This window comes from Triturus cristatus, chromosome 11 (assembly GCF_964204655.1).
Source record: "Triturus cristatus chromosome 11, aTriCri1.1, whole genome shotgun sequence".
Lineage (NCBI taxonomy): Eukaryota > Metazoa > Chordata > Amphibia > Caudata > Salamandridae > Triturus > Triturus cristatus.
The window spans coordinates 822,421,357-822,443,720 of NC_140594.1; the positions used below are offsets into that span (position 1 = coordinate 822,421,357).

General features: G+C 47.3%; 1 protein-coding gene across 1 annotated transcript in view; it reads right to left on the bottom strand.

Annotated features, from left to right (window-relative positions):
• Positions 1 to 22,364, bottom strand: part of LOC146785486 (disintegrin and metalloproteinase domain-containing protein 9-like) — a 1,594,707-nt gene that overhangs the window by 1,250,665 nt on the left and 321,678 nt on the right. The window contains exon 6 of the mRNA XM_085633059.1: positions 12,487 to 12,649. Within this exon, the coding sequence (XP_085489185.1) occupies positions 12,487 to 12,649 (163 nt within the window). The remainder of the gene's footprint in view (positions 1 to 12,486; positions 12,650 to 22,364) is intronic.

Sequence of the window (22,364 nt, forward strand, 5' to 3'; positions counted from 1 at the left end):
TCTCCAATGCCACTTTTAAGCAATTCGTCACTCCCTATCAATGGATAATTCTTGCCACAGGTAAGTGCGGCAGGCAAAAGCCTGAATCAAACTGGAAAATAAATCAAGGAGTGCACTTTTCTTATGCATGACCAATTTAGGTTATACTTTGCAGCTTCTCCAGCTACATTCTTTTCTGTGGATCTATTCTTGAGCCTTTAGGTAGATACATCGACTTCTTAATTCATGGCCTTGTACATGACACCATAGCATATGTGAAAGACACCACACACTTCATCAACCTGGCTGAACGTGAAGAATTTGACCCCACACAAGAACTCTTGGTCACATTGGATATAGAATCGCTTTATACCAACATTCCGCAGGACAAGGGTACTACAGTCATTGAAACCCATCTGAATAACAGACCTAGACCACACAAGGTACTGACTGAATTTATCATCTCTCTTTTGGAGATAGCACTGGCAAAGAACTAGTTTATGTTCAATGCTAAGTACTATAAACAGTTCAAAGGTACTAGTATGGGAGCTGTTTTTCCCCTAATTTCGCCATTCTCTTTGTAGACGACATAGAGAAATCATTTGTCCTGAACCAAGTCAATCCACACCATAACTGTGAGAAGTTGGCCTGATATATGATCTCACTAATTGTAGTGTACACCTTGTATCAGTCCAAACAACCCTTATGGTGATTGGTTGTAAAGTCAACCTTATAGACCAGCTATCCTAGTGGGAGCATGGACAAGAGCAGTCTTAGGCTAAACTATGAATGGCATGTGAAGCCAGCTGTTATACCATATGCAATCCCTTGAATACCAAATGAAAGGACACCACAACAGATATATATAAAAATAGAATGTATTTATTCTAGGCAACCCCTCAGCACTCTTTATGAGATTCGAGGTAAGTACAACACAGTCTTATTTAAGCATACATTAAGTCACACAGGTAAGTAATACAGTTAGGCCCTAGGGGCCACGCAAACCATATACTAAGTGAGTGGTATAAGAACCACTGTCACGAACACAGGATAGGCCTAGGCCTAGGGAATCGCTGGGGCTACACTATACTACCAACAATTAGGAAGTGGGGAGGCCCACGGGATTCAGGTGCAGAGTGGAAACACTCACGCGTAATGCGTAAAAGTCGATAGAATCACTAGCAGATAGAATAAAGCAGTTTTAGGACACTTCTGGTATGGCTAGAAAGTTGAGACTCGGAAACTAGACCCTAGGATAGTCAATGCCCTTGTGAGCACCGAAGTACCCAAGTTACCTAGCCCACGGGCTGTGGGTGCATAGGTGTGAACTTGCGTCGGGTTTCGTTGTGGACTTCTATGGATGCCTGAAGGAAAGTTGCTGACAGGCAGTCAGTGAAGAGTGTCCGGTGGATCCCAAGGTGGGGATCAAGAAGGAAGGAACCTGCAAGCAGAAGGGACAGAGTCTAGGTCACCAGCCAGGAGCCGGGAAGGAACCAGGCGATGTCGTGAAGATGCAAGTGAAGAGGTGAAGCTTGTCGCAGCAGCCACGGGTACCAGGAGACGTCGAGGACGACCAGGACCAAGAGGTGAGCTGTCCCACGAAGGCTCTTGCTGTCAGCGGCGTCGAAGACGAGTCAGGACCCCACAAGCCTTGGCAAGCGGAACCCACGCAGGATGGAGAACTTGCTACTGGTGCAGACCAGGGAGGTCTGGGGTGCTTCTCTTTCACAGAGGAGCGGGTGCCAGTCTGGAGGAGCCGGACCAGCAAGTGGAAAACAAAGGCTTGTCGTCGCAGAGGCTACTAGCCAACGGGCCAGCAACCGGACAACACGTCGAGCAACACAGGTGCAGAAGGGCCCCACGCAGAACACGTGAAGTGTGGGGAGCTGGTCTTCTTTGCAGATGGTGCTCGGGAGTGGGGCTTCTCAATTCCCCAAGCACAGCCTCGAGGGAGCCTCGGAAGTCGCGCTAGTCAGGTACTAGCCACTTTTCCCAAGTCGCCGGTCCCACATCCCTCGTCGCCTCCACGGGTCTCAGCTTCGCTGGAGATGTGGATCTGGTTCAGAGGTGTCTGGAAGTCTCGGCGCTGGTCAGTCTCTGCAGTCGTCCCTCGTAGGATTCAGTCGCAAAGCAAGCAGCGGTCGCTGGATGGTGCCTGGTTGCCCAGGGTGGTCACTCCTTGGCCACAAGGGAGATTTCTTCAGTCTTCTTCCTGAGGTCGAATGTCGAAGGTCCAGAGTTTCTGTTCAAGTTGCAGATTCAGGTTAATCTAATTTAGCAGGGCTTAGCTAGCTACTGATATACTGGGCTAGTGGGCTGGGCTACCTGCGAGGTCCCTCCTATGGGTGGGACCAGGAAGGGGAGTGGCTACACCCCCTTTCCTTTGTCCAGTTTCGCGCCAGAGCTGGGGCTGGAGTGCCCCAGCGCCGGTTTGAACTGGACTATGCATGGGACACCTTGTGTGCCCCAGGCATGTCTCATTCCTTTCAGCCCTCCCCGCCCCAATACACTAAAGTCTGTCTGGGGAGGTGCTAGCACCTCCCCAAGCAGGAAACCTATTGTCCAGGCCTCCCTGGCTGGGAGGGCTCCCAGCTGCAGGAGGTCAGACTCATGTCTGTGGCAGCAGCATCCATTTTGTGATGCTGAGGCTTTGGTGAGAGTTAAACAGCAAAGTAGGATTTTAACATGTCTCTCCCTCTAGAAGGGAGGAATAATATCCTCATCACCAGAAATGGTATGGGGGTATTATTCTAAAGTGTTAGACACCTTACACGACATGTTTTGATAAAGCCAAACCATAGTTACCATAACCGTTTAAGATTATAAGGTACTTTATATATATGGTAGGCTATATCATAGAATAGCTATAAGGACATGGTTCCGAAAGCTGCAGACAGGCTCAGCTCATGCTAGAGCACCATCTCACATGTTCCCAAGCACTCTGCCTCCAGGATTGTCAAGGCCTGCCATAGGAGTGGCTCACAGGTACACATGTGTCTATTTTAAGGGTAGATATAGGTATACTATATCTAAGCAAGGGGTGATTACACGACCTTGCCCCAGCTGAGTGATCAGCCAGTTGTGTCTGATTGGAAGGCCAGACCAGGGGTGGCATATTACATGCTGCAGCCCCTGGGAGGCCTAGGGTACACCTATGCCCTGGGTACCTAGGGTACACTGTACAGGGTCCAATAAGGTGATCCTTACCAATTGGGTATGTACCTAGGGTACATGGAGTCCATTTTAAAGAGAGAGCAGACAGCCTGAGACCCTGAATGGCAGGATCTCAGGCCAACGAAGTCGAAAAACCAGCTAGACACTAGGCAAAAAGTTGGGGGTAACCATAGTCAGGTATCCACCTTCCTACAATAACCATATCAGAAGCTGGCACCGATACATCGATGATGTGTTCATGATCTGAAATGGCACCATAGATGAATTCGATTCCTTCTGCATATTGCTCAACAGATGCCAACCGGATCTCAGGTTCACTTACAATTCAAGCAATGCACAGGTAGACTACCTTGACGTCACTGTCAAACCCTATGAGGGTGGGCTGTATACGACCCTGTATAGGAAGCCCACAGAGCGCAACACTCTGCTCCACTACAGAAGTGCCCACCCTAGAGCACTCAGTGACGGCCTCCCCTATGGCCAATTCTTAAGGATACGCAGGGATTGCAAACTAAAAGAAGATTACTTCAGGGAAGCAGACATCCCGGGTGACAAACTTTTGAACAGGGGCTACCCCAGACGAATGGTGAAAAGATCCATGAAACGTGCTTGGTTTTCACACAGGGAATTCTTATTAGGAACCAGACCACAAAAAACATATCTCGCATTGCCTGCGTAACCTCTTTTTGTCATGCTAGCAACAAAATAACCAAACTCATAAAAAAAACACTGGCCCTTACTCACCTCAATTAACATCACCAATGAAGCTCCCCTGTTCTCATTCAAACGTGGGCTTAACATTAAGGACCACTTGGTTCGGGCATACAAACCATCCAGTAATGAGACCACCTTGCAATTATGTTTAGGTCTCCATCTGTAGTAGGCCATTTTAAGTGTGGAAACTGTGCTGTATGCCCACTCACGAAAAACACTAATGTATTTGAATATGGCACTGTTACGCACAAATTGAGGTTCTTTTCGAATTGTTACTCAGCCAATGTAATTTACTGTGTACGATGTCCTTGCGACCTCATCTACGTTGGACAAACCACCTAAAAACTAAAAGCAAGGATAAGCCAACATAAAAGCCGGATATACTGCAGAATCACAACTGCACCATTGGTGGAGCACTTCATAGAAAAAGGACACTCTGAACAGGACCTACGCTGGCAAGTGATCGACATCATTCACCCAAACAACAGAGGCGGGGATCCGCAAGCAATTCTCAATAGACTGGAATGCAAATGGATGTTTAACTGTCGCTCCATTGAAAATGGACTTAATATTCTTGATGAATGGAACATGATTCTGTAATAACCCTCCAGCTTTAATGTACGCTTCTTCTGGAATTTCTTCTGTACTCCCTCAGTGTGCATAATTCTCCATGCACCATGTATATATGATGTAATTTGACTTCTGACTTGCTTTTATCTCCTTATTTATGTACATACTTTATTCAATCATGATGCTACCATGCTTTTATCTTTACCTAGCACCTATCTTCTCTTGTACCGCCGATCTAAATGCCTCAGATAACACCACACAACCCGCCCAACATGACGGCACATTTTAGCCACTATTCTTACTCATGTAACTAGGCATGCAGTCTATTACATAGCAGAGCTTGCTCGCACTGCCCATGCGCAAGTCCTCAGGCGCTTACTTAACAATATCCATGGACTCGGGAAAGCACTTGGTGATTTATTCCCGAACCACGTAAACCCATCGCGCCTCTCCTGCATTAACTGACAAGTAGGTCGCGCCCAGGATGCTCGCTTCTCTACCGCCCTCGCTAAGCATTTCTCTAACTGTACCCGTAATTCTTTTCCAGAGAATTATTCAGCTGTAATTAATACCGGCGCAGTCCTTCTGCCAGCCCGTCACTCATGGGTTTTCGCAATTATCGCAGTGGCCCCAGTGGCTTCCTACGTAAGTTTGGTTTTTACACTCCGTCTGTACAATATTCCACACGGCAATTACGTTTTAGGCTCTCACTTGTCCTAGCCTTACACCTCTCTTTCTCTCGCCAGAGTGATCCGAACGCTTTCCCATATATGATGAAGATTCCACTAACGCCCGTCCATACCGGCTAATTAGCCTTCTCTGGCAAGGATCATCGCCAGTGTTTTTCAATTATCCGCTTTCAGTCTTGCTCCTTCACCCGCGATAGTTGCATGACTGTACTGATCATAGCTCGCGCGCACATCCTGAACCGTCATAGCTACGCCCCACCCCCCTGCCTCGTTCTTGCAGTCACTAATCGATTATTAATGAATGGGTATCCGAACAATTGAATTGTCACCGCATAGGCTATTCCACTCAGGCGTGGACTTTTACTTTACTTTTACTTTACTAATACTTTCACTTCTAGCTTGTATACTCAACCTTGTAAATACAGTCAATCCCTTCATGCGCTTTTCCGTCAATGTGTAGACATGGCTTGATTCAATCCTCCTTTTTACTCTCCTTAATCTGTATCTGTCCGCTCAGTAGCAAGCAAACATACCTCTAACTAAATGGAATTTAGGCATTGATTCCTAGAATTGTTCTAACTGATTGTTGGTTTATTTGTTCTTCCTGGGACCATTGTTTGATTTCTGGTTTTCCTCCTAATAGATTCTACCTGCTCACACTTGTCTCGCCCCGATGATGATCTCACTTTCATGAGATCGAAACGCCGTCGACCTTTACAACCAAAATTCTATTACTACCACAAATTAATTTGGAGTTTGGTATTTTGTTGTTGTCAATGCGATGTAATTTTTAACGTCACAAACACCCCTCACTTCACGCACTTTTTACTGTTTTTGTGAGCACCAGAACTATTACTAGAATTATACTATGATACTCCAATTATGCGGTTAATAAATGTGAGCTCATACCAAACCTTGTGTCCCTGCATACATAGCATAACCAGCCCCGCCTGGACTACTTTACTTTGTTCTACCTGACTAACGCTGTCTGAAATTACCTAAGTGGCCTAGGCCACACGAGGACTTCAGTGGCCTCAACCTGACCTTTGTTTTTCAAAATAATATATATACATTCTTTTCTGCAGCAGCAAATTCTGTTCAACGGTCCTGCACAAAAGGGGCATCTAACCTCATGGAATTATCTTCAGCTACAGCTATTTGCCTCGTCCCACTGTAGATTTTCGTATTTCAAAAAATAAGCTAAGTGCAAAGATAGAATTATTCACTGCGGTTTTGACCCAAGGCTATCCGGCGACAACGCTCCCTCTTTGAACAACTCCTGCAGCCCCGCCCTGCTGAAATGTATCTTTTCAGAAAATGTTTCTAAAAATGTCCTTTAAGTCCAAAGGTAAATGCCGACCCGGCCCAATCCACTTCTTGCATACAAACCACACTCCATTGAGGTCAGCCATATTTTTCCACTTTGACTCACCTGACTAGATGTTCGCGGTTAGACCTTTGATCTTTTAGACACTAGTTTTTACTAAAAAAAAACTTTAATTATTCACAACTCCAGTTCTACTGATTACATGTATGTTGTTTTGTTGTCAAAAAAAATAATAAAATGTACTCTATTATTCTAAGTTGGTGTGAGATTTTTCTTGTGTATCTTGGTATCACAACAGCAAGCTCAGATCCCAACCGCTGCTCACCAATGTGAGAAGTTGGCCTGATATATGATGTATCAGTCCAAACAACCCTTATGGTGATTGGTTGTAAAGTCAACCTTATAGACCAGCTATCCTAGTGGTAGCATGGACAAGTGCAGTCTTAGGCTAAACTCTGTATGGCATGTGAAGCCAGCTGTTATACCATTTGCAATCCCTTGAATACCAAATGAAAGGACACCACAACAGATATATTATAAAAATAGAATGTATTTATTCTAGTCAAAATACCCTCAGCACTCTTTATGAGATTCGAGGTAAGTACAACACAGTCTTATTTAAGCATACATAAGTCACACAAGTAAGTAATACAGTTAGGCCCTAGGGGCCACGCAAACCATATACTAAGTAAGTGGTATAAGAACCCCTGTCACGAACACAGGTTAGGCCTAGGCCTAGGGAATCGCTGGGGCTACACTATACTACCAATTGCTAGGAAGTGGGAGGCCCACGGGATTCAGGTGCAGAGTGGAAACACTCACGCGTAATGCGTGGGGGTAGTATTCCACAGTGTTAGACACCTTACACGACATGTTTCGATAAAGCCAAACCATAGTTACCATAACCGCGAGGATTATAAGGCACTTTAAGAGTATATGGTAGGCAATATCATAGAACAGCTATAAGGACATGGTTCCGAAAGCTGCAGACAGACTCAGCTCATGCTAGAGCACCATCTCACATGTTACCAAGCACTCTGCCTTCAGGATTGTCAAGGCCTGCCATAGGAGTGACTGATAGGTTACCCATGTGTCTATATATAAGGTAGGCATAGGAATACTATGCCTAAGCAAGGGGTGATTACACAACCTTGCCCCAGCTGAGTGATCAGCCAGTTGTGTCATAATGGAAGGCCAGCCAGGGGTGGCATAATACATGCTGCAGCTCCTGGTAGGCCAAGGGTACACCTAGGCCCTGGGTACCTAAGGTACACTGTACAGGGACCTATAAGGTGATCCTTACCAATTGGGTTATGTACCTAAAGTACATAGTATGAATTTAGAGAGAGAACAGCTGGGCTGTGGGTCTGATTAGCAGGCCCACAGCCACATCTAAGTCGAAAACCAGTGAAGCAAAAGCAAAAAGTGGGGGTGAACATAGAAAGCAGACCCTACTCTCCTACAAATGGGACAATTGTGAAGAGGCTCAAAGGGAGCGCACATCAGAAAGGTCAAGACTAAATTCAAATCCCACTGAGGCATTACGAAGGGGACAGGAGGAAACATGTGAGTAATGCCCTTAAGGAAACGAGAAACAACAGGGGATTTGAAAAGAGAAGGCTGATCAGGAAGTCGTAAGAAGGCAGAGATAGCTGATAGATAACCTTTCAAGGTGCCCAGAGCAGAGCCCTGCTGGGCTAGAGAGAGAAGAAAGAGGAGAATCTCAGAAAGAGGGCGGAAAGGGGATCCACAGCCTTTGCTGTGCACCATGCCACAAATTTGTTCCACCTGCAGGCGTATACCGTTTTAGTGGAGGGATGCCTGGCTGCCAGAATAACATCACAGACTTCAGGAGGCAAGTCAAATGGAATCAACTGTCGCCGCTCAAACTCCACGCATGGAGGTGGAGGCTGGACAGGTTCGGGTTGAGTACCGTCCCCTGCTGCTGCGACAGAAGGTCCTCCTGAAGAGGCAGTCGTATCGGGGAATCGATTGACAGACTGATTAGCTCGGGATACCAGTACCTTCGTGCCCAATCCGGAGCCACCAACATGACTTGGGCCCGGTCGCGCTTGATCTTCTTCAGCACTCTGGGCAGAAGTGGTATAGGCGGAAAGGCGTACAACAGACCACAACTCCACTCGTGACGAAAGGCGTCCCCAAGCGAGTGCCGCCTTGGAAACTCCAACGCGCAGAACTGCGGACATTGCGCGTTCTTTTCGGTGGCGAATAGATCTAACCAAGGCTCTCCCCACTGCCGAAAGAGGCCTTGCGCCACGTCCGAGTTTAGACGCCATTCGTGATCCATCATGCACCGGCGGTTGAGTTTGTTTGCTCTGGCGTTCAGAGAGCCCGCCAGATGTTGAACCACCAGGGTGATGCCCTGGTGTTCCAGCCATGTCCAGAGGCACAGAGCCTCCTGACAAAGGGTCCACGACCCCATCCCGCCCTGTTTGTTGCAATACCACATGGCGGTGGAGTTGTCCGTGAACACCTGCACCGCACTTCCCCAGACAACGGAAAGGAATGCCTTCAGTGCAAGTCGGATCGCTCTCAGCTCCAAAAGGTTGATATGGAGCCGAGTCTCCGCCGGAGACCAGAGTCCTCTGATCTCTGCCTCCCCCATGTGGCCGCCCCATCCCAGGAGGGACGCATCCGTCACTACTACGTGCTCCGGTTGGGGTAGGTAGAGGGATCTGCCGCTGACCCAATCGCGGTTCGTGAGCCACCACTGCAACTGCTTCGCAGTGCCCTCCAAGATCAAGACATGGTCGGACAGATTGCCACGATGCTGGGCCCACTGAAACTTCAGGTCCCACTGCAGAGCCCGCATTCGCCACCTGGCGTAATGCACCAACAGGATGCAGGAGGCCATCAGCCCCAGAAGTCGCAGCACCAACCTGACCGGAACCCAGGCTAGAGGCCGAAAGATGGGAATCAGAGCCTGAATATCCCGGACCCCCTGTTCCGGAGGATAGGCCCGGAACTGCGCCGAATCTAGAACCGCTCCGATGAAGAGGAGCTTCTGGGAGGGTCTCAGGTGTGACTTCGGCACATTGATGGAGAACCCCAGCAAATGCAGAAGGTCGGCCGTAGTCTGGAGGAGGGAGACGACTTGCTGGGGCGAGCCCGCCTTCAACAGCCAGTCGTCGAGATAGGGGAAGACTGGAACCCCCGATCTGCGCAGATGAGCTGCGACCACCGCCATCACTTTCGTGAACACCCGAGGGGCACTTGTGAGTCCGAAGGGGAGCACGGTGAATTGAAAATGCTCCTGACCCACCGTGAACCGCAGGTAACGCCGGTGGGCCGCCAGGACGGGGATGTGAAAATAAGCGTCCTGCAAGTCCAACGCTACCATCCAGTCTCCTGGGTCTAGGGAAGCCAGAACCTGAGCTAAGGTGAGCATCCTTCTGGAGGAAGGCGTTGATGCTCCTGAGGTCCAAGATAGGGCGTAGGCCCCCTTTGCCCTTCTTGGGAACCAGAAAGTAGTGGGAATAGCAACCGCGACCTACTTCTGGACCAGGAACGCGCTCGACGGCCTCCTTGGCCAAGAGTGCCGTAACTTCCTCCCAGAGAAGATTCAAGTGATCCCCCGACATGCGGTGGTACTGTGGTGGCATGGCTGGAGGGGTCGTCTCGAAGGGGAGGGAGTAGCCCCTTTGGACGATTTGCAGCACCCACCTGTCCGACGTGATGGAACGCCAGTGGAGTAGGTGATGGCGAACTCTGCCGCCCACTGGCGTGGAATGGGCCTGAAAAATCGGACTAGGAGGGCTTTGAGGCGGATGCTGCCGGGGTGGATGTGGACTGACCGGCACGTTGTCCTCCAGTACCACCTCGGCGGAATCCACGCCCTCGACCGCGTGCAGGTTGGTTCTGCGGCCGGTGCCTTGGCCATGAAAGGGACGAAAGGTGGAAGTTTGCGGCCGAGAGACCCAAGGACTTGGCCATAGCCCGGGAGTCCTTGAAACGAGCCAGCGCACTATCCGCCTTCTCGCCAAAAAGGCGAGTGCCATCAAAGGGCATATCCATGAGGGTACTCTGGATATCCCCCGAGAAAGACGTGGACCGTAGCCAGGCGTGGCGACGAAGCACCACCGTGGTCGAAATCGCCCGCCCCAGCGAGTCTGTGGTGTCTAGTCCACACCGTATGGCATGCGGTGCTGCATCTCGCCCATCAGCAAGAGCCGGGGCGAGCCGTGACCGGGCCTCCTCCGGACACAGGGGCAGCACGTCCTCCACCGCATCCCACAGAGAGTGGGAAAAACGGTCCAAGAGGCAAGCGGTATTCAAGGACCACAGACCCAAACTCAGAGAAGAGAACAGCTTCTTTCCGAACTGTTCCAACCTCTTGGATTCCCGATCCGGAGGAGCGGACGGAAAGGAGGATTGGGAAGTCGAGGCCTGGATAACCAGGCTCTCAGGAGTGGGGTGTTGGGACAGAAAACTGGGGTCGCCCGGAGCAGGGCTGTGGCGCCGGGCCACGTTCCGATCCACAGGAGGTACTGTGGAGGGCTTGGACCAGGTGCCCTGCAGAACGTCTACGAGTGCCTCATTGAACTGCAGCAGAGGCTCTGTGGAGCTTGCTAGCGGTTGAAGCACTTCTGTGAGGACGTTAGTCCTCACGGCCAGAGCAGGCAACTCCAGCCCAAGGGCATCGGCCGCCTTGCGCAGCACCACTGAAAAAGCTGCACCTTCCTCCGAGGCCACAGTCGGAGGAGAGATGAAACCAGCGTCCGGGGAGGTGTCCAGACCACTGGCATCCCCCAGTTCGTCTGCCCAGTCCTGTGAAAGGTCGGGCTGTCTGGCCATAGGGTCCTCAGACCCCTCCCAGTCACCCCCGTCATCCGATTCCTGATAAACAGGAGGAATAACCGGAGCCGGGCGGTAGATGAAATGCTCATGCATCGGTGTCGGATGCGGCGTCAAGCAACGCCGCACCGGTGCCGGGCCCGGGGCTAAACCGGGAAACGGCGCCGTCCGGGGAAGGCGCCGGCGGAGGAGGCGTCGTGAGTTCGACCGGTGCCGGCAGAGATCCAGGCCTGGATCCCTCGGGGACCTGCGGCGCCTCATGGCCGAGAGGAAGAGGCTGATGTCCGCCGGAGTCGCGTCAGTCCCAGGGACCGGTGGGTATGGAGATGGAAGCGGCTCCGGCGGCTCTGACGGAACTGCGGGGTGGGACCACCCTGACCCTCAACCGAGTTGCGCGACCGGCGAGGGGAGTCCGAAGAGCGGTGTCGCCTCTTGGACTTCTTCGAGCGCTTCGACTTACCCAAAGACTTCGAGAAACGAGCGATGATGGTGACTGCGGCTCCGCGACCTGTCCTTGGACCTCCTCCTGGCCCGGGACCGTGAATGGCGCAGAGCCGAGTGCCGAAGCTCGAGAAGCTTAGGGGACCGCTCCCGCCAAGCCTTCGAGGTCAAGGCCTGACAGTCGAGGCACGACTCCGCATCATGGTCGGGCCCCAGGCAGTAAAGGCACCGGCGATGGTGGTCCGTCACCGACATCAGTCGATGACAGGAGTCACAGGCCTTAAAACCAGGCATCCTACCGGCACCAGAGTCGAGTCGACAGAAGACCAAAAAGAGTCAAAAAACTTTAGTCAAAAAGTGACTAAAGGGTAAGCTCTTCCCGGATCGGCGCTGTCTGGCGCGGAAAAAAGAATAACTGACGTCAGCGCTCGAGGGCGGCGTCTAAGTACTCCGACGACGTCATTCTGGCACACGACGCCGACAACAGACGCGGAGCCACAGACGACGCCTAGCGACGCGCAAGGAGTATTGCTGACGAAAAATCTTTCCGGATCCAGCCTGACGCCTGGGGATATTCTAAGTTGAGGAATCTAACTAACGTGTTTCTTTCAGATACTGATTTTCACTGATTGTTTAGGAAAACATCGTACTAATAAATATTTGAAATACAATTTACACTGTACTTGATATACACTCAATCTACACAATAAGCTAAGAATAATTAATTTTTCATCTAAGTTCAGTTATAAATGTTATATTGCAGGAAAATAAACCCACCTTTGGTTTTGGGTTCAGATCATAGTTAACCCTTGAGGAGAAGTTTTTCAAGCCGCATTTTAAGGATTCAGTATTTTCTACAGGATATATTAGATGCTTAAAGTTCAGAAAAGGCTGTACAGGTTCAATAGCATAGCTGAAATTTCTATCATGTAAAAATCCACTAAAATGAGAGAATAAATATTAAATGTACAAATTAATGTCTATGAACAGATAAAACAAAGAATTATTTGAGAAGAAAACCCATCAAATCTGTACTGAGAGTTCTGAAGCCCAATTTTAATTCCATAAAACAAAATATCCACATTCCACAGAATTAAAAAACAAAAAGAAATATTATGTGAAAAACAGGTTACTTACGTTCTGTAATGTTCTTTCTTATGGACAATCTAACTCCTGCAGACTACTCACTTGAACCATTGCCATGTGCCACTCAGCAAAACTAGATATTGCTTTGCGACATTAACAGCCAAACCGTGATTACACCTGATGTGAAATCATGCTAGGTTTATATGGAACCATAGTGCTGGTGACATCTTTTCTGTACACTGTATCAGTACCTGGCTGTATGCAAAAAGGTCTACCGCCTGACCTTATACCCGTTTGCTGATATGTACTAGTGGTTGAATGCATATCCAGCACCCAACTGCAGCAGCGATCGGCCTGAGCTGCACACAGCCTACAGTGGGTGTTAAGCTAGTAGGTCAGGCCTGTGGTCAAGCCCAGCACTCATTTACCAATGGTTCCAGTATCTAGACACAGGACCTGGCCTGCAGCATGGCCCTGCACTCAACCACCTATCTATCGGCCACGTGGAGTGGGGGTTGGAAGAAAGTTCTGGTGTGTGGCATGGTCTTGCACCCACCTACCAATGTGTCCCAGGGGTTAATTGCAGGACCTGGTCCATAGCCCACATGACTCTTGCCAAAATCAAAGTACAATATACTAAAACACCCATAACTATAGGGGAGCAAATGTTCCATTGTAACTGCTAAAATGACCTCATGGATAAACACAATAAATCTTTTCAATCTTTTTCCAATTGTTAAGATTAAGGGGCAGATTCTTACCCTTGACTTTGGCCATCCATCAGGGTGGCAAACATCATTTTTCTGCTACCCTGGCCTGACTACCACTGCCAAATTATGAGATAACCGCGGGCCCTGAAGAGATGTCTGTACCTTCAACAGAACCACCACCATTGTGACTCATCTGAAGGCACTGCAAGTTTGGTGCTTGGACACTGTCTTTTAGGCTGTCACGCACCAAAAGTTTTTGTTATTTACAACAAACTCCCAAAGATATATTTCAAAAACAAAATAGTGATCTCATACCCTGGAAATTTTCTCCCAGGTTGTAGGGTCATTTTTTTGCCTAAAAAGGCCAGGTTTTTCCTTAGTAGTGAAGGACATTAAAAAGGCATCACTGCAACAGGCCCTTCCTCTGTTGGACCATCAGTGTAAGTTTTCCGAAGACAGAGCCAGTGGGGGTATCGCCATCGGAAAACAGATGTTATGCCCAACTCAGGATACAGTGGCCAGACAGAGCGTTTAGTGGACAAGGTACTTGTTCACATTTGTGTTAGTACTTTATCTGCCAAACTCTAAAACAGGGCATTAGTGTATTCTGCATTGTCAAGGGTAATAGTTCCCCTTCAATGGGTTAGGTTAACATGTTTCTGCCTCTTAGTTCACAAAAGGATCTAGGGCTTTCGTCAGGACCATGGTACCTAATGTTACACTAAACAGTAACTACTTGAAGTGTGTGTAACTGAAAAGTACAGAAAATTATTAAGAAAAAATATTATACTGGGAAGAAAAACTTGAGCGAGTGAAAAACAAGTTTGGGACCCCCTCCCCTTTATAAATTTTGAACTATTTCACCATTTTGCACCCAAGCTGGCAAGCTCTAAAATAGTACCTATCACATTATTTTCCCAAAATTTGCTATACAAATGGAAATCAAAAATATTGGCACAGACGTATAAAAAAACGTTGTTATCCATCTTTGTGGTGGATACTCTATCTACTTTCAGATCCCTCATCTGTTGAACATCCTCCGACACTAGACTGGATCTTGATCTAGAAAAGTTTTGTAGCTCTCCTACTCCATTAGGTCTCCCTGACTCCAACTCACTGAAGGAAGCAGAACAGGAATGGCCTTCCTGGAGCCATACAGCATCATCCTGGCATGCAGTCGCCGCTTCTTGTCAATTTTGTTTTACCATAAGAGGCAGAGGCGAGGATGGAGTCAGAATAATCATGAATGTACAGTGCAATAAATGAACTTGGACCCTTATTAAAATCAAAAGCCTATGACTAGTTTTCAGGACAGGGATGTGGGTAGGAGTGTTGAGGAACCTGCAAGTAGATAAGAGTTTCCACCGAAAACATTGATATTGAAGGTAAATAACTTTTTCTTCTGATGGATTCCTCACCCTTTGAATAGATGACAAAGAAGTCCCCCTCCAAGATACGAGTTTGAAGGAACTGTCATACTCCAAAAACTTGAAGAACACAACTTGCAAAATGTCCATCTCTCCTCAATTCAGAGTCCAGGCAGTAAACATTTGCAAAAGAGAAGAGATGCCGCCACCTGCAAAAGTTTAGTCACAGAAACACATTTAGCAAGAGCAGAGGCCGAAGACTTTACTCTGGTGGTCTGAGTGTGGATTCCCCGAGGCGGCTTCGTCTTGACAAGGACATTAAATATTATGATGCAGAAAATGATACAGAAGGATACAGTCCTCTTCTGGAATGCCTGCATACCACACAAAAAGCTTGTCATCAGATCAGATCTCCCTTGTCCAGTTGACCTAGTAGTTGAGCACTCTCCGAGAGACCAGAGGATGTGATCTCTATTCCTGGGTGGGGTGACTTAAAGGAAAAAAGATTGGAATCATGATGGATTAATCCTGATGTATTGGGGTTACCACCCTGGACAAAAAAGTCACTTAAGACCAATCTGACTAGGAAGAAGCACATTAAAGGTACACAGTGGCTACAACTTACTGACATGCCTCGCTGAAGTAATGTCCACAAGAAATAGTCTTAAACATTAGCAAACATAACTGCCAACTACGAAGGGGTTCAAAAGGGACCCACATCAAAAATATCAAAACAAGGTTCAGTTATCACTGGGGAGTTACAAAGGGTGTAGGAAGAAACATATGTGCGAGTCCTTTTAGAAATGTGATCATAATCAGGAACTTGAAAAGGGAAGGCTGCTCCGGCCAACTGATAAATGATGACTGGGCAAAAATGTAGCCCTTGACAATGCCCACCACACAACCCTGTTGGTCCAGTCACACAGCAAAACATAGAACCTCCCATAGTTGAGCTTTTAGTGGATCTACATTCTGTGCCACATATCTTGTGACAATCTTATTAACTGAATAAACATATTTTGAAGAGAGCCAACAAGCTGACATTTTGACGTTGACTACCTCTGATGGCAGGTAGAAAGAGCTCAAGTATACCTTTCAATCTGCAGGCATAAAGGTGAATGCTCTGAAGTTTGGGTTGCAGAACCTGCCCCTCTACTAGGAAAGGAAGTCTGCCCTGAGAGGTTTATGGAGCGGGGGACACAGGACTGTCTCAAGAGGTCTGCACTGGGGTGATCAGAAAGAGCTGTGCCTGGCACTGGTGAATTGACCAGAGGAATCAATAGTATGGGAGGAAATGGTAATAAAGTGGAAAATGATACTTCAACTGAAATACATCCACCAAGGCCCCATGCAATGGATATTGGAGGTCACAGAACTGTGGGCAGTGTGCAGTAATGTGAGAGATGAAAGGCTCCACGTGAGGGTAGCTCCATTTGTCAAAGATGGTCTGGACCATCTCTGGGTGGAGATGCCTCTTGGGGTCGGCAAGATAACACTGATTAGGTTCTGGAGTTTAGAGAACCTACCAGGTGGTTTGTAACAAGCCAGAACCCATGTTCAAGTGACCAAGCCTAGAGTCTCAGAACTTCTCAACAAAGGAGGTTAGACCCCACTCCTCCATGCTTGTTGAACAACCACATCACAGTTTTATCATCCTTCAAGATCTGCACAGACCAGCTTCAAAAGGATAGGATTGGGGTCAAGTGAATTGCATGCAGTGTGAGCATGGTGATGTGAAGAACTTGCTCCTCTGGGGACCAAAGGACCCTGGTCTACAGTTTCTTCCGATATGCACCGCACCCGAGGGTGGATAAGTCAGTCACTACTGTAACCACTGTGGTAGGAGGGTAATAGAACATCCCTTGTAACAAGTGCTCCTCTGTTAACCACCAGCGCAAGTCAGCTGCAGTGCCCTGAGAGATCCTGGTAGTGTCCAACAGATCTCCACTATGCTGGAACCACTGTTGGCAATGGCACCCCTGGAGAATCCTCAAATGTCAGCAAGCATATGTGACCAGTAGAACTAGCAGGTAAGAACTATAAAGATTGAAACTTGAGCCCACTTCTTAAACACCAGAATCGTACCCCAGATGTCCCCGATCCTCTGAGAAGTGAAGGCTCTGAAGGATGCAGTGTCTAATACTGCAACTATAAACATGAGACTGTGATGTTTATATGTGAGGCTTCAGTGCACTTATGGAAGACACCTGTAGATGGTTCGACATCAGCTACGGAGAGCACGCATTGAGCAGCTAATCATCATGGTATGTGAGCAGTAAGATACCGGAGCTTTGTAGATGTGTGGCAACCACCGCCATCACCTTCATGAAGAGATGGAATGTCGATGTTAGTCTATAAACAGGAGAATCCAGAACTGGTAGTGTGTGGAGCCTACCATAAACCGCAAGTACCTCTTTTGCGACTGCAGGCTCAGTATGTGTAAATACCTGTTGTGTAAGTTGAGGGACACTATCCAGTCTTCTGCTTCCAGCACCAAAGGCATCTCAGCTAGGGACATAATATTGAACGTTTGTTTTCAAATGAAAAAGTTCAAGAGCCTGAGGTCTAGGATCACATGAAGAACTCCATCCTCCTTGGGAACCAGAAGTACCAAGAGTTCCTGCCCTGCTTAGGTTCCTGCTCTGGGACGTACTACACTGCTTCTTTCTGCAGCAAGACTGCCACCTCCCTACTGTAGGATTCACGGAGCACCTCCTACTGAAGAAACTGAAGTGATGATTTCTGGAGGAGCTTGGTGGAAGGTTAGGACATACCCCTTTTTATTTTCTGTGCGACACACTGACCAGAAGTATTGGCCTTCTAGGCCAGCAGAAAGGAAGATACTCACCTCAAACTCTCCACACATGCTTCTCTAAGGGAAACTAAAGCAGCTTTCCAGGCAGTGTGGGGAGGATGAGGAAGAGCAGAAAGGATGCTGGCCTTAACAACCCTTTCCTTTGCCTCTGTATTGGCGTAGCAGTTGGCTGCTGGTCTGGCAGAAGCTGTTGAAATACAGGCCCTTTATAAAAAAACACAAAGCTACAGGAATTATCTATAGCATCGGGCAAAGACTGGCGTCCAAGAGATCAGGTTGTATTTCTTCCAGTCTTCAATCATTCCAATGCTGAGCGTTCCCTTATCGAAATTTCATTCCATTCTTTGAAAAGCATCAGCCAACGCGTTTTCTCCACTTTACATTGGACTTCTTCAGGGCGATAAGATTGTAAACAGTCAGTTACAATCACCAAAGTGCACCTTAGCCAAGGGCACTTTTCAATACATGTGCCAGATATTGGCCTCTGTTTGTGCTGGAGATGTATATAGTCCAAGCGTAGAAATAACTCAAATCGACTCTTCTGAGAACACGTTATATTGAAACCAATTAGTGATGTGAGACAAGCAAATCCGAATATGACAGTCACTCCATGTTGGAAAATAACCACCAAATCATGTGCACTGTAAATATCAGTGCGTCCTGGCCGGAAACGTTCCTCTGGAGGTGCAGTATTAATAGTGGCTGGGCCCAATGTGTTTATCAACGGGTCAGCTCTTCACCATACACAAAGTAGACCTAGTGGCTTTGTCAAAGAGTCACTGGTAACTATAAACAAATGGATATTTCATAAATTCACACATAGCAATGTTTAATAATAGTGATTGCCTCAGGCTAGCTTGAATTCTGAATAAAGCATATTTTTGGGGGCAAAAAACATTAAACGTGTCTTTGAGGTTTCTTTTAACATGTTTCAGGTCACAAAGTGTGCCATATAACCAAACACAAAATGGCCCTGCAGTCAAGTTGAAGAGCATACGACTATAGCTCAGAGTGCTTTACTTGTACGCTCTCCTAGGTTCGTATATTCAATGATGCAGGAGAGTTATTGTGTTTTTTTTTTTTAATGTTGATGGGGGGCTGCTGCAACCTCCACAACAATAAAAAATGGTTGGTGGTGCCCCTGACTCTTCTAGGGGCACTACCAGGAGGAACAAATTTAATTTTAAAAAGCCCTAGGGCATTATGAGGTGCTTTTGCCAGAGCAGTGAATTATAAATGAAAGGCTCCTGCAGCTTGTTCTACTTTTTTTAGGCTTTTCCATGTTATTTTTTGGGTTCCCCGGCGCCCAATTGGGGCATCCACAATTTTCTTTCATTTTTTTAAAACTAATTTGGGGGCCGTGGGTGGAGACCTGTAACCCCTACCGGCTCCCTATCTGCACCAATACTGGGTGCCAGTGGGAGCCGTCATTTTTTTTTCTTAAGTTGGGACCCTGGTGCCCACCCGGAGCACTCACTTGTATCAAAATCAGTGGGGGCTGCAAGAGGGAGCTCCAAGGCCCACATGGCCCCTGTAGGCTCTGCACCAGAACCTGCACTGGGTGCAACGGGAGTTGGCATTTTTATTAATAGTGGGTGGCCACCCGGGGCAACCATGTCCTCAAATTGTTGGAGGCTGCAGGGGAAGAGCTCCAAAGACGCTGTTACACCTTTCGGCTTCCCAGACAGAAACCATTCTTCTCTGCCCCCCCCTGGGTAGCAGCAATGTTATTGTGTTCTCTGCCCTGGAGAGGCAGGGAACTACAGTGGCCTTGGGGGGGATGTGGTTCCAGGGGCTGATCAACAGCCAAAGAAGAGCGGGTGGCACACTCCCCTCCCCGAAAATTAAATATCACCCCTCCTGGGATGGGTTTACCGGGGCCTAATTTAGGCCCACTGTTTTATTGAAATGCGGCCATGGAGATGGGGTCCTGAGGGCCAGAAAAAGGCTTGTGGAGGGGGGTTCTTCACAGTCCTCCCCATGAATGATTGAATAGCTGACCAACCCCATGGGCCTGGGACCAACCAGGGGCTCATCTGGAGAAAGGGTGGGGTGTTAATACCTATCCTGCACCCGTATATGCTTTTTTTCTTTTTTCTTTAAAATAGGGGACTAGGTCCGAAAATGGTTGCCATCACATCTTTGTTGATGTGGTGGTAAGCAATTAAATCTTATCTAGACAACTGTTGGGTCTGTGGATCCTCCGAGGCGTGCAATATCTATACTTTTTGAACCGCTATTGCCGGGACTGTTGCTGTTTGCTGGTTGCTTGGGGAGACTACCGCTCCCATACCGTCTTGCCCCTGCAGCACCTGCCGCCACTTGAAACGCGCCCGGAGGCGCTTAAATACAAACGCGGCTCCCGCTTCGCGGGAACCGCTATTGCCGGGACTGTTGCTGTTTGCTGGTTGCTTGGGGAGACTACCGCTCCCATACCGCCTTGCCCCTGCAGCACCTGCCGCCACTTGAAACACGCCCGGAGGCGCTTAAATACATCATTGATACTGTTGATATTGCAGACTACCAGCAGGTTACTGAAGTTGATCTTAGTATCACTAACTCGGACCAAAACTTAAAGATTGCCGGGGGAAAAAGGAAGAGAGGCAATATTAAAATGCCTATTATTAAGAGGAAACAACCGCCTCGCAATAAAAAAAAACCAACCAACCCCTCAGAGCATGTGGTTACGAGGAAAAACCACAGCAAGTGGGGTGTTAGTTAGCACAAGCACACAACCAAATGGTCTAACTAATAGTACTGTTGATTTGACCACAACCGCAGCAGAATCCAACTCTATGTGTACACAAACTGAGCCAACACCTGTAATCGGCACGCAAGGAAGGCCAAATGAGAACCTAATTGACACTATAGTGGATTCCACTTTTAAGCAATTGAAAAGTCTAATGGATAAACAGTTTAATTATATTTTTAAACGCCTGGACAGATTGGTAAGCCTGGTGAAGAAAGAAGATACTAAAAGAAAAGGGACTATCATTATTGATCAAATTAGGGGTGAACGAGTATTGAAAGATATGGAGACAATTAACAAAGGCGTTACAGGGGGAAGTGGCAATTGTATTATACCTGGTGTAGATAATATATGTGAAAAGTATAATGGTAACAAGAAGAGCTTGCCTTGCAACTCCATGCTTAGCACTTCGGTTAGTACATTGCCCTTGTCAAAAGTACCTGTGGTAAATAAACCTTCTTGTCACACTTCAATGCCAATAGTAGCCCTTCCCACCCCACCTGCGGCAGCACCCACAAAATCAATGCCATGCCCAAATAATGAGCCTACTCTGGTTACTCAGGTTAAAAAACATGCAGATGCTGTACTGAATTTGCCGCCAGAAGCATGTCCTTATGTTCTAGTCTTAGCTAGAGTACCTCCCCTGTATGAAGACCAAAGTGAGTCTTGGGATCAACTCAAGAATAAGTGTACCGATTGGTTATCCAAGTTTAAGGGGATGGGTATGGAGTCTGTTAACGAAATCTTGATGGTGCGACGGGTGGGATGGGTAGGACCCTCGACTAAAAATATTATGGGCGACTGTATAGTTGTGAATTTCAGGTACCCTTCTCTGGTGAAAGGTATATTAAAATGTAACATCAACCACTTTATTTCCTCAACGGCCATAACCTCACTACCATTAGGCTTTTTTTACAGACCTCCTCAAAGAATCCACCATCCAGCCCTTTCAATATACCCCGTTCATAACCGGTTCGCTGCCCTGTCTGATCTAGAGGGACAGGACTGACTACCGAGCGAATCTTCGAATAGTGTAGTACAGTCTCGGGATACACAAATGGTTAACCAGGCTACGATTAAATCTAGCTCTATCGGGAACTTTGCTGCCCGGTAGAATTGATGCCTTTCTGCCCTGTCAACAGTGAACCCATGTCCACTGATGAACATCTAAAAATACTAAGCTGGAATATCACTGGTCTAAAATCTAAAATGAACATAGCAGAGTGGACCAACATGGTTAGCAGTTTTGATGTTTTGATGTTTCAGGAGACATGGAGCACTAGTAGTTTGTTTCTTGAGGGTTTTATCTGCTATAATAGTACTGCCCTTAGCCCTGAAGCTGGCCGACCTAGTGGGGGATTATCCACATGGATAAAGATCACTGCAGGTAGTAATACCAAACCCTTGGAAACAAATGATAGTCATTTTCAGGCCACACTCTATTCGAATGGGATCACGTTATGTTTTATAAATCTTTATAACAATGATTTTAGATCACTGCCTGATAGGAATTTTATCATCTTATTTGATTTTATTGATAACATGTTAGAAGGAAAAAGGTTTGGCAAACTGGACGGAATTTGTTTGGGGGGTGATTTTAATGCGCATTTGCACAAAAGAATGGATAATATTATAGTCACACCTGTCCCGGTAATTTCGTGTAAAAGGGGGGAAGAATTGTATAACCATCTATCGACTAGGGATTTAATCTATGTTATGGAGAAAGTTGGTTGTCTGTCTGACAAAGGCCCATTGCCTACCTTTAGAGGTTGTGGCTGTTCATCGACCATTGATTATGTTTTTATATCTTCATCCCTTGAGAACTGTTTAGTTAAGGCCGAAGTTTTATGCACTAGCTACAGTGACCACAACCCAATTTTGACTACTATCAGATTTGTTAATAAATTTATTAAACGGAAAGAAATAGG